This window comes from Haliotis cracherodii, unplaced genomic scaffold (genome assembly GCF_022045235.1).
Source record: "Haliotis cracherodii isolate W230 unplaced genomic scaffold, xgHalCrac1.p SCAF_7, whole genome shotgun sequence".
NCBI lineage: Eukaryota > Metazoa > Mollusca > Gastropoda > Lepetellida > Haliotidae > Haliotis > Haliotis cracherodii.
Window position 1 is genome coordinate 534,215 of NW_027266330.1, and position 13,654 is coordinate 547,868.

The 13,654-nt window shown below is 40.8% G+C and overlaps 2 protein-coding genes across 4 annotated transcripts in view; one reads left to right on the top strand and one right to left on the bottom strand.

Moving 5' to 3' along the window:
• The first annotated feature begins 1,745 nt into the window (after positions 1-1,745).
• LOC139447357 (paraneoplastic antigen-like protein 5) lies at positions 1,746-2,990 on the top strand. Its single transcript, XM_071228663.1, has one exon. The coding sequence runs from the start codon at positions 1,746-1,748 to the stop codon at positions 2,988-2,990; it is 1,245 nt and encodes a 414-aa protein (XP_071084764.1).
• Positions 2,991-9,004: 6,014 nt separating this feature from the next.
• LOC139447355 (putative ankyrin repeat protein RF_0381) overlaps positions 9,005-13,654 on the bottom strand; it is a 34,749-nt gene continuing 30,099 nt past the window's right edge. For all 3 annotated transcript variants that reach the window (XM_071228660.1, XM_071228662.1, XM_071228661.1), the window contains exons 6-9: positions 13,197-13,222; positions 11,662-11,712; positions 9,687-11,163; positions 9,005-9,554 (exon numbers count right to left, since the gene is read on the bottom strand). In XM_071228660.1, the coding sequence (XP_071084761.1) occupies positions 10,268-11,163; positions 11,662-11,712; positions 13,197-13,222 (973 nt within the window). In that variant the 3' untranslated portion in view covers positions 9,005-9,554; positions 9,687-10,267. The remainder of the gene's footprint in view (positions 9,555-9,686; positions 11,164-11,661; positions 11,713-13,196; positions 13,223-13,654) is intronic.

Consider the following 13,654-nt stretch of genomic DNA (forward strand, 5'->3'; position numbering starts at 1 on the left):
CACTCCCGTGTCACCCACAGGGTAGGTTTCTTTGTACAGACTCTATGGTCTGTTTCATTATTAGGCCATGTTATATTTTATAGTCTTCATGTCAACAGATACTTTGTTCATCACATGTAAACATGTAATCATATAAAGTCATTTGTGTAATGTATTACTGTGTAATACCTGTATATGATGATATATATGCGCATTTATGTACTTAGTTCATAATGATGATAGGTTGACCACGTGTGATTTTAAATCACGTATATTGTTTATTTTTATTATTATTACAGAGTGCCTTCTTCCACTACGCTGGAATAAACCGATTGTACCTCACAACCCGTAGCCTGTGGTTTATGTAATAACCCCCTAACACCACTATATCATGGCTGCAACAATGGAGCCCCCAGTGAGGAAATCTGTGCAACGCCAGTAGCCTATTTTGGACAGCAGTCAACTGTTTGCCTCCGAGAGATGGATCTAATGTTCCATATCCGATTCCAGTCTTGAGTTAGACTTGTGCCTCATGCCGGGTGAGAACTTTGATAAGGACTATATAGTCGTGTGACTATGATGACATTATATCAGTGATTTGTGGCTTTCTATGTATCTGACACTGATCTAGATCAAACAAGTTTGAACTTTTTGTGCATTGAAAAAGTTTCTGTTTCTTCATGATAAAGAGATTGATATGCCTCATCATTTGTATATAGCAATGTTTGAGTGAAGTATAGCCATAAAGGCTTCATGCTGTTTATTCCTTGTGTTGATATGTGGTATACCTTACTTGTATTGTGATACTTAATTGTATTTACACATATATCTGCTGGCTTGTCAAAGTTGTTTTTTTGCTTAGAACTTAAAAGAAACATTTTTTTAGTTCTATTTTTTTGTGGTTTTTATTTATAACAGGCACACATGCATGTATGTTACTACCGTGCCATTAGTAATTTGAACTAGTACCGGTACTACTATAGTATATGTAGTTTTGTGAATTTGCCTTAGTTAACCTAGGGATGGCACTTGTTTTTCTTAAGCTTAGGTAATCAAGGGACATAGATTGGTGATTGCTTGATGTGTGACTGAGTGGACTTTGAATACATTCTCAAAGTATGAATTAAATAGGAATAAATTCTTTATCACGTTGGTAGTTACTATATTTAGAACTCAAATTAGTGTTATTTGATAAAGCATATTTGATAGATTTCACATATCACTGCACCAACACTGCATTATACTAACAATACTTCCTTTGTAGTATACAGGTCATAGTTCATCGGCCATTTGTATTTTGGGCTATTCTTCAAGGATTGGTTGATATATGGTCTCTGGTGTTGTTTCTTTGAGTTCTTCGTGACACTGAATAATTTTTTGCTTATGCGTTGCGCTGCGTGCCCGCGCTGTGCCTGAAATTGCTGCTTTGCCGCGTTGTACTCTACGTTTGCTGCTTCTCGCTTAACCGCGTTGTACATCACCTTTACTGCTTTGCTTCGTTGTTGCATTGCTAGTCTACACTTTGTTTCTGATACTCGATATATTTATTAAGTACTACAAGCTCTTGACAACAGGTAGGTTTTATTACTGTACAAATAGTTTTTTTACCTAGTCTATTCACTTCTCTCTCCGATACAGTGTGCATTTAAAGTGGCATTGCTACTATACTTTGGTATACCATATACCTTTTACTTCAACAACAACAGTTGTTGCTCGTTAGAGAGTTTGCATTTCACATTTAGTGAATATTTGCGCATTCATTCATTATGGAACTCAGCAAGGAGGAACTCGGTAACATGGTGGAAGCATTCCGAAAGGCAGGACTAAACCCCAAATCTGACACACCCGAGGATTTCAAGCATTGGGTTCAAGGATTATCACAGCAGGATATAGCCCCTGTGATTAAGAAGGAGCCTGAAGGAGAGAACCCAGAATCTGATATGAAATCATCCACAGTGACCTATCAAAACTTCCCTAAACTGCCTTTCTTTAGTGGAGAGCCTGGTAAGGATGCGGAGTATGACTTATGGCGCTATGAGGTGAACTGTTTATTGGACACACAGACCTATTCCAAGGGGACAATCTTACAAGCAATACGACGATCCCTAAAAGGAGAAGCAGCTTTAGCAGTGATGAAAGTGGGACCTAAGGCCACCATATCCGACATCTTATCAAAGCTTAAAAGTGCTTTTGGGACACTTAGAAGGAGCTCTGTACTTATGTCCAAGTTTTATAGTTCTTGTCAAGGAGAAAGCGAGGATGTCTCAGCATGGAGTTGTCGCTTGGAAAGGTTACTATATCAGTTAGCAGAGCAGAAGTCCATACCACCAGCTGAGCAAGATGAAATGTTGAGGACAAGATTATGGGATGGACTTAATCCATCTCTTAAAAGTCTGGCTGGATATAAGTATGAGTCAATCACAAACTTTGATGATCTCCGCCTTTGCCTCAGGGAAATGGAGTTTGATCTTCAACGAAACACAGCTGACACACCGAAGGTCAAGGCCAAACAAGCCACAGCTCATACAGCTAAAGCTGCAGTCACAGACTCATCTGGTCAGGACCTTTCTGAGATTAAGTCGATGTTCAAGGAGATGTACTCTGAGTTTGCTGATATGAAGGAACGACAGCAGCACATGACCGCTCAGATACAGCAACTGAAGCCTTCTCCATTTGTCCATTACAGCCACCAAGGACCTGCAGTTACATCATTCAGAGGTGGATATAACAGACATGGAGATAGAGGTCAATATAAACAGGGTAACGAAGGTTGGTCAGATACCCTTCCTGGTAAAGTATCATCTGCTCCTTCTGTGGTACAACAGCAGACTACTTCCCATTCACCCTCTACACCTTCCCCGGGTCAGTCTTCTTCACAGTCTCAGGAACCAGTCTGTTGGAGGTGTGGCTACTCAGGTCACCTTGCTTATGGATGTCGGGTCAGGTTGGACCATCGCCGCAAACCTTTAAACTGGAACAGGCCTATGGGCAGGGGGGACTATCAGGCCTAGGATCACAACCCCGAGGAACACCGTTAATGGACAGATTAGTAGGACATTCCAATGAAGTTGAAATAGAGGTTGAAAGTATTTCTGTTAGAGCTTTATTGGATACTGGAGCAACTGTTTCATTTGTATCGGAATCCTTTTATGACAGTTATCTCAGTCATATACCCATACAAGCCTTAGACTGCATGTTGGACATTGAACATGCTGGAGGGTCGTCTTTGCCATATAAAGGATTCGTGGAAGTGAACATTAAGTCTGTTGGTTGTGGCATCGACAAGGATACAGATACCTCATGTTTACTCTTAGTTGTCCCTGATACCAGATACAACTGCAGGGTACCAGTCCTATTGGGAACCAATGTCCTTTTACATCTGTTGGAAGAATGCAAGGCCTTTAACGGAACAAGATTTCTTCAAAAAGGTGACTTGTACACACCATGGTATTTGACATTCAGGAATTTGGTCATACAGGATAGGGAGTTGACTAAGAATGGAGGAAAGTTAGGACTTGTCAAATCTGCAGAATACCACAGTATTTCCATACCGTCTAACAGTACAGTTACAATCAAAGGACAGTTGAGTCGTGGAATCCCATATCGTCAAGTATGTGCCCTCCTACAGGCTACAACAGTATCATCTGATTTGGATATTGCACCAACTCTTGTCACTTATGATTACCACCGCCCTGAGGAAATAGAGGTACTTGTGTCCAATATCACCACACAGACAGCTGTTATACACCCCAGAGCTGTTCTTTGTGAACTACAACCCGTTACAATTGAGAGTTTATCACCTGGAACACCTGTGGACTCTGACAATTTACTGGAACAAGTTGAAGTTGAACAGGATGGATTAACAAGAGAGGAGATAGCACAGGGACTTGAACTTATCATGAAGTTTAAACATATTTTCTCCAAAAGGGATGACGATTTAGGACACTCAACTATGGTTGAACACAGGATAGACTTACATGATGACATTCCATTTAAACAGAGACATCGTCGAATTCCACCTGGCATGTATAGTGAAGTGAAGAGCCATCTTCAAGATCTTTTGTCTGCTGGAGTTATCCGACCTTCACATAGCCCATGGGCCTCTAATGTTGTCTTGGCGAAGCGCAAGGATGGACGATTGAGACTATGTATAGATTTTCGCGAGCTCAACCGACGCACGATCAAGGACAGTTATGCACTTCCGCGAATTGAAGAACTTCTTGATTGTCTGGGAGGAATGAAATACTTCTCTGTTCTTGACATGAAAAGCGGATACCATCAGGTTGAAATGGCAGAAAAACATAAACAGAGGACTGCGTTTACAGTTGGCCCGCTAGGGTTTTATGAATATAACAGAATGCCTTTTGGATTATCGAATGCACCAGCCACGTACCAAAGACTTATGGAAAAATGTTTGGAAGGACTCCACTTGAAAATTTGCTTGATATATCTGGATGATCTCATAATCTTTTCTAAGAACTATCAGGAACATGTAGAACGGCTTGAGCTTGTTTTCAGACGTCTTCAAGAATGTGGACTTAAGCTTGCCCCGAAAAAATGCAAATTCTTCAAGACGAAGGTACGTTATGTTGGATATATCGTATCAGCAGATGGAATAGAAGCTGACCCAGACAAGATTGACAAGATCAGACATTGGCCAACACCTACCACGGCAGAGGAAATAAGACGCTTTCTTGGATTCGCCGGTTATTATCGGAAATTTGTCAAAGATTTCTCCAAGATTGCCAGACCACTATCGGACCTTCTGCCCAAGACATCTCCAAAGAAGCACAGAATAGCCAAATCAAGGACTCAACAGGAATGGTATTGGGGATCAGCACAGGAAGAAGCTTTCAACCAGTTGAAGACCTGCCTTTCTACCCCACCAGTGTTGGGATATGCTGATTTCTCCAAACCATTTGAACTGCATACGGACGCAAGTACACAAGGTCTTGGAGCTGTTTTATATCAAGAAGAGGGAGGTAAACAACGTGTGATCGCATATGCCAGCAGAGGGTTGAGTAAATCAGAAAGGAATTATTCTGCACACAAATTGGAATTCTTATGTTTGAAATGGGCCATCTCTGAAAAATTCCATGATTACCTCTATGGAAACAACTTTGTTGTACTCACGGACAATAACCCACTCACCTATGTCTTGACGACAGCTCACCTCGATGCAACGGGACACAGATGGTTGGCGGCCTTGTCAAGTTATAACTTCACCATCACCTACAGACCAGGAAAACGTAATGTAGACGCTGATGCTTTGTCCAGATTACCGAAAAGGGATGACACTGACACAGAAGAACTATCTACGGATCTAGTAAATGCAATCTGTAACAAGGTTCAGGTCTCTAGCTTGGTGGAAACCTTGTGTCTGTCTGCTGATGTTATAGGTGATGATGACTCAGAAGTATTTGATGACAAGTGCCACAACAATGCCAAGGAATGGAGTCACGCTCAACGTAGAGACCCAGCTATTGCCACAATTATGGACAGTCTTGAAGTTGGACATAAACCCGACAGGACTCTATATATTGGAGACAAGGAAATGACCTCACTGTTAAAGAGCTACCATCATTTTAAGATCAAAAATGGAGTTTTACACAGAATCACCTGTCCAAAGGACTCGGAGCAGGAACAGCTTGTATTACCTTCCAGATGTAGATCAGCAGCCCTTCGTAGCTTGCATGACAATGTCGGACACCCTGGGAGAGACAGGACATTTTCCCTGCTGAAAGAACGTTTTTTCTGGCCAGGCATGGCACGTGATGTTGACATGCATCTACAGACATGTGAACGGTGTGTCAAGAGGAAAGCAACTACAGACAGAGCCCCGTTAGTTAACATCGAGACCACCCAACCACTAGAGTTGGTTTGCATGGATTTTCTTACCTTAGAATCGTCAAAGGGAGGACATCAGTACGTGCTAGTAATCACTGATCACTTTACTAGATACGCCCAAGCTTATCCTTGCAAGAACACCTTGGCCAAAACCACGGCAGATCTATTCTTCAACAACTTTGTCAGTCACTACGGGTTACCAAAGAGGATCCACTCCGACAAAGGTGCTAACTTTGTTGGAAATCTGATGACAGAGCTCTGTAAGCTATTAAGAATTGACAAGTCCTCCACTACCCCATATCACCCAATGGGTAATGGAATGTGTGAAAGATTTAACAGAACTCTGTTGAACATGTTGGGAACACTGGATCCAGAAGCTAAGAAAGATTGGAAGACACAGGTAGCGCCCTTAGTGCATGCCTATAACTGTACAAAGCATGAGACCACCAAGCACTCTCCATACTTTCTCATGTTTGGAAGACACCCAAGACTTCCCATAGATTTAGCCTTTGGCCTTGACATAGACCCAGTAAAGCCAAGATCTATGCTCAAGTATACAGAGTCCTTGAGAAAGAGACTACAACAGGCATATGAACTGGCTGCAGAAAAAGCAAAGATATCACAGAACAAGCAGAAGGAGAATTATGATCAACGAGCCAGAGCTGCTGTTTTGGAAATAGGCGACAGAGTACTAGTGAAGATTGTAGCCTTTGAAGGTCGCCATAAAATCGCTGATAAATGGGAAAACGATGTCTATGTTGTCATCAACCAGCCAAATGCATCTGTGCCCGTATACCAAGTAGGGAAAGAGAATGGTGAAGGACGAAGAAAGACCCTTCATAGGAATCTCTTGCTTCCTGTAGGATCTCTACATCAACAGGATATTCCAGTGCCAAAGCCACGTAGATCTTTACCATCAGCACCAGTATCTAAGACAGTGCCAAAGCTACGTAGGGTTTTACCATCAGCACCACTCTCTAAGACAAGATCATCACGGAGATTACAAGGAAAAGAACCTGATCCTGAAGATAGTGACGAAGAATCTGTGATAGTCCCCATCACTTCATTCCAACCGTCAGTTTCGAGTGCTGAAGCAGTCGATGGGCCAACTGAGGTTATAGCAGAGGAGGACACAAGAGTCACTGCGATGGATGATGATGATGCAGAGGAATCGACAGATCTACTTACTCCAGATCAAGAGCAGGAAGAGGAATCATCTTCTGAGGAAGCTTCTCCCGATGACGTCACAGTGCTTCAAGAAGTCACGCCTGTAGTTTCGGAAGAAACACCAGATCGGGATACAGGTGATGATGACGTCGCACCGACAGATAACCCTCCACCCCCAAGAAGATCCACCCGTGAAAGAAGTAGACCACAGTGGATGGAAAGTGGAGATTATGTCATGTCAGTTACCATGGATACAGACTGGAGGAGACGAGCAGAGTACCTGGCATCTCTGATTGGAACTGGTGTGCTGGATGATGTCAGTGCTCGTAACACACTTCTCAACCTCATCTCTGGATGCAGCAAATGATGTGGACACCATTTTGTTGCAGGGGGAAATGTGTAACAGGGATTTATTTAGCTAAGTTATGTCGTGTACATAAATGTATAATTAATCATTTTAATCTTATTTCACGTTTTAGGTATCCGGCAGACGACGATTGGTTTATATATATACAAGTTGAAATTAGTTGTCAGTCCGTCTGTCTCTTGCTTTTATGTTTACTGCACAATTCTGTGTCACAGGGCTGGTCACATTTTGGTTATAAGGGTATTTGGGTTGGTCTATTTTCATGTCATTGTCTTTGGTGTTTTAACAATAGCCCAGGCCAAGCTTCTCACTTGATTGGTCCTGTTTTCAAATATACATGTCATCCGCCATGTTACTAACCAGTCACACTATCACTGAATGAGGATTGTACACCTGCTTGATTTTTTGCACAACTCAAAGGTTAGTTAGTATACATTTTAGTTGTTATATAAATTGTAAATTAAAGTCTAATATAAATCATATATAAAATAGGTATAAATATGTTCATGATCAACCTAGTGTAAGTATATATACAATCTACCATTTAACCTGTATGAATGTGCGTATGGTTTGTTTTCTATGTTTAATCTGGTCAATATGCTGGCTAGAAATTATTGTTTTGTAAATGTTTACTGTATGGTGTAACATTGATATATCATGAATCCTGTATTGTTGATAAAATTGTAGACTTTCATTGTGGTGGTCACTATTATGTATATATGTTTCACTTAGTATAATGGTAGCCCTTGATCAATGTATTATCCCTTATATAGGTTTACTATACGAGTTTGCTGTCGGGCTACTTGGTGCGTGGACTCACTCCCGTGTCACCCACAGGGCAGGTTTCTTTGTACAGACTCTATGGTCTGTTTCATTATTAGGCCATGTTATATTTTATAGTCTTCATGTCAACAGATACTTTGTTCATCACATGTAAACATGTAATCATATAAAGTCATTTGTGTAATGTATTACTGTGTAATACCTGTATATGATGATATATATGCGCATTTATGTACTTAGTTCATAATGATGATAGGTTGACCACGTGTGATTTTAAATCACGTATATTGTTTATTTTTATTATTATTACAGAGTGCCTTCTTCCACTACGCTGGAATAAACCGATTGTACCTCACAACCCGTAGCCTGTGGTTTATGTAATAACCCCCTAACACCACTATATCATGGCTGCAACATAAGCCCGTAAAAGCAATAAATACTGTCCACTGAAGTTTCTGTCTTTTTCATTTTATTCCCGCCATTGCTCATTTGCATACAACACCAGAAGTTCTTCCACTTCCTGTATAAAACTGGATTAACAACCGGACTGAGCCAGGACAAATATATATATAACTAGAAAGTGTTTTTACTCGTAAAAACATATGTCTCCCCCCACTCCCCTAACCCCCATTCATTCGTTTATTTCACGTTAAACCCCAACAACTAATGGGCACCACTTCAGGACTTGGTTAATATGTTACAACTTCATGAAATAATATTGAACAGTTTTTGAGTTATGGTCAGGAAACAAAGCTTACCCCCATTCAGAGCCTATGTTCAACTTATCTCCATGGAAACGAGAAAAAATAAAAATGTCAAAAATCTCTAAATAGCAAAAGGCACCACTTCAGTGCTGGCGTGTCAGCTTAATGTGGGAGGAAAGCGCGGAGTGATGCAGGTCTCAGACGTTTACCACTTCGGTGAAACCCACGAGCACGGGTATGGTGCTGACAAACCTAGAAACATAATCGGGGCGAACCGGGATTCGAACCCTCATTCATAGGTTTCTGGCCTGCCCAAGGGACGCAACTCTGCACAGCGAATCGCGGCGCCTTAGACGACTGGGCCACCCGTGCCCCCCATCAAACATAGAGCTGCTGGTAGAAGAGGAAGGTCATCAAGTACAAGAATATATTATTCACCTGAACTTAATCTGAACTTTGGATAAACAATATATAATAATTTGTTCTTTATATTTGTAAACAAATGCTGTTGAAAGGTGATCACAATAGATAGCAATATCACTATCGATGTAATATCAAACATAGCTTTCAGGTATCAAATACTAAATTTCCCCAATAGTTGTGAGGAATGTAATTAATATTCTGTCCGATGAAGGTGATCACATGAAGCCCCTGTGAGCGGATGAGGACAAGAGCATCCTCTGTGACCACAGCAACAGAGACTGAATCTGGAAAGGGAAAAATGTCAAGTTTATACAAACCATAACAGCTTGCTGTCTTCATATATAATGTTTCAATTACTTTTATAAATATTGAAAAAAAATTCCAAATCTGAATAGACTGTATATTATTTGTCATACCTGAAAATTTAGACTGGATGAGAAGTCTCCTGACTGTCATCATCTCGGTGTGGTGGGAAACAGGGAGTCTCAGGATTGCTTAGGTTGTAAAACTGCATACATGCAGTGATGACAGCTATTGACTTCCCAGGATCAAATAACAGGCACCAAGAGGATTTTTGCAATCAACTCGAAAATAACTAGTGTCTCAGGATATTACATCACAGGCAACAGTAGTAGTAACGTACTCCGTACTCAGCCCTGGTAGTTACACCCGAAGGTGAGACTGAGGTGTGCATTAGCGAGAGCCTACGTCCTCATGTTGTCCAACTCAGCATCAACCAGGGCGGGTGCCATTCCACAAGGTGTCATCTGTATGTTCAGTAGGTGTCTTGTAGGGACATACACAGTACTAGTCCTCACACATGACGTAACCAGCACATACCTTAACACAATGGAGTAGGCCATCAAAGTCAAAAGACATGATGCATTGTTTTCCACAAAGTCCTTCCCATAACCATAAGCAATCTCTGCTAAATATATTTTTATGAATCACTATTAAATAGTGATACCAGATGTACTTTTTCACCATTTACTGAACGTCAAAGACCTCCTACAACAATGGATATGCTGTCACTCCTTTCATCAGGGTTGTAACTTTTCCTATTTAGTTTTATGTCAGGAACATGTTCTACCTCACAGTCCACATTTGGAGTGGGTCCTCTTTCACTCACAAATACATCCGTCATTTCTTTATCCCCCCACATTTCTGCGATCATCAGTGGTGTCCTGCTGTATTGACCTCGACTGTTTTTGTCCACCTTGCCCAGCTGGAGGACACGTTGAACAATATCCACATGTCCCCCAAGACAGGCCACATGGAGGATGTTGTCACCAGCATCATCAACCAGTGTCAGATCAGCTTCTTTATGAAGCAGCAGGTCAAAGACCTTTCTATGTCCCTTGTATGCTGCTGCCATCAATGGAGTCCTGCCAGACTGTCCTCTTCCATTGATGTCTACATCGTCATGTGAGAGGATGTACTTCACAATCTCCTCATTCCCACCCCAACAGGCCAGTAGGAGGATGTTATTTCCATCTTTGTCTACCTCTGATGGGAAACCCCCTTTACTTACAAGTAACTCAAACAGTTTCATTGATCCCTGCCGAGCTACGAACATTGCCGGTGTCCTCCCATCCAGGCCTGCACTGTGGATGTCCACCTTGCCCAGTGACAGGACATACTTCACCATTGCAAAATTACATCCATAGCAGGCCCAGTGAAGAATGTTGTTACTGGCATCATCCACAAGTTTCAGATCAGCTTCTTTTCTCACAAGCAAGACCAGCACTTCTCTGTGTCCCCTCCTTGCTGCCCACATCAATGGTGTCATGCCTCCATGTCCTTTCATGTTGATGTCCTCCAGACTCTGATCCAGGATGTCCTTTACTCCGTCTAGTTTCCCCTCCTTGCAGGCAGCAATGAGGTCAGTGTCCACTGCAACATCCAGATAATTGAACCATGACAGCCAGATTATATTAGTGAGTAAATTAATGTTTAATATGAGTGAGATGTTTTCCAGTTAAATCAAGTCTGCTATATTGTCTTATTTGATGCAAAAGATCATATAGTCCCTGTTAAATATGATGATTAAATCACATGTACATTAAAAGCTACTCACAAACTGTAATATTAATCATTGGGATCGATGACATGCATTGTTCTGGTTTATATTTGTTGTGATTCTTTGTTTAAATTTTTCAGGAAAATTGTACGTTTTGGCAACCTTGCACCACTTAAAGACATCGCTCACAAACAATTACTCAATGTATGTTTGGTCAACTTGTAAAGTAAATACTGTTAATAATTGGTAACAATTTCTAAGTTTCTTATGCAGAAACTGTGCTTAACTACACAATATCTGCAACAGGAGGTGTTATTGAATTTATCACCTCAAACATAAATCACCACGTTGTACAATATTTGTGTCCATACCTTCATGCTGTGAAAGGAGTGGATTTGTGTCCTCCGTGGCTGCCATGCAGACTAGATAAGAAGAACAGAGCAGAAATATGAGAGCACGTTGTGGAGGTAGCATTGCCATAATAGACAGCCCCAGCCCCATCATTTGCTGAATGCCCCAAACCTTTCCTACCAGGAAAAAGTACCAGTAACCATTTTTAACTTTAACCACATCAGGTGACAGTTGCCCTCACACTTGCCCAATGCAGTACAACCCGGAAACAAAGAGCCAATGCCTCCGGTACCTTAATAACAAAGTCAACAATCGTCATCAGAAGATGTCAAATCCCCTATGTCCCTGACAAATTTGAAAGAACAAATCATCTGGCTGTTACTTTAAGTCCAACTTGATGAAAGAATTTCTATCTAATCTGTCTCTCCGTATTCAAGAGTAGTTATTGAGCTATCAAAACAATAACATGGAATTGGGATTCTGAACTTTGTATTTCTATTTTAGGCACACATAACTAAAATGAGAGTCAAAAACAAACTTGTTGTCATGGAAACAATCAAATTTGTTAAATTCTTAAAAAGCAAAAGACACAACCTCAGTCCTTGAATAATGCATATACCAATTTTGGATGAAAAATGTTTGTAGTTCTGCTCCGGATACAACACTTACCACTGTTTCAGCTAAGCCTAACTTGTTTCCATGGAAACAGGGAAAAATCAAGTTGTTCTACGGAAACAACACCTACCCTCACCCTTTGGAGATTAACTGCAAATTATTTCAAGGGAAATCAAGAAAACTAAAAATGACAAAAACCAGTAAACGGCTAAAAGGCACAACTTCAAGACCTGTTGGATATATCTGCTAATTTTTGTTGAAAAAAATTGAATGGTTTTCGAATTGCGCTCCCTGCATATGTCGGGGGGAAAAGGACTTCTGGTCTTATAACCTTGACCTACAATCTCAGTCATGAACTGCCATGAAACCAAAAGGTTTGTCACACTCCAATCATAAATGTATAGATGCAGTGTTAACACAAGCTTTTTGTTTATTTTCCACCGAGTGACCATGACATTCAACCTCATCCAACTGTATATAAAACATTGAAATAATCAGAAATTTCATGAAATTTGAACCATGATTCACAATTTTACTTCTAGTGAACTTGACCTTATACAGGTCCGTGAATGTGATCGAGACCCTGCCTTAGAGATCATCTATACTAAGTGCAAATGTCCACAAAATTATTGACACCTCCTATTGAGTGACATTTCAATGTCATTTCAGGGGAAAATAGGATGTATGACAGGGGTGAAGTCTCTAACATCTGTCATAAGCGTATGGTTGACAAAACCAAGTACCAGAATTTGGGGATTAATTTATGAGAAGTCTATCTGTCAGTGTGAGTCTTGCGGGCATAAGGATTCAAGTTATCAACCCTGTATTAAGCCAAATAGACTCACACGGACATGTAAATTCACAATAAAAGACTGACAAATTGCAAAAACAGGAATTCTGTGGAGAAATTTGAATCGAGCAGGAACTGTTGTAGACTTACATTTCTGTCTAATGTAATGTAATAATCTGAAAAAGAAAAGAAAAATCAAGTCAGTACAAGATAAAATTGAACTGATAATATGTTAAACTTTTTGAGCTAATGCACCATGTGGGATGAGGGGGGAAAGAGTATCTGCTTCAAACCACCCAGCCACACACCAGTGGGCAGACTATACCAACAAGACCATGGAGGCAATCTCCATGGCACTGGAGCTCAAAAGGATAATGTTATATGTGGGAATTATTAATATTATCCAAAGAGTCACCATGTAGTGCAACCAAAGAGGCTATTGAGGTTACAGTAAAGGTGGACCAAACGTTGACCTGTGACTGATTAACTTGCCACTGTGACGGGTTGGTATGCTCGCCAAATTGAGTAGCTTATATAACCATGTAACCATGTAACCATGTAAGCAATGTATAGCGTATCGCTGTAGAGGCTTGGACATGTGAGTGAAC

Excerpts from the sequence above, each read along its gene's own strand:
- LOC139447357 (XM_071228663.1), top strand. The coding sequence starts at position 1,746 with ATGGAACTCAGCAAGGAGGAACTCGGTAACATGGTGGAAGCATTCCGA.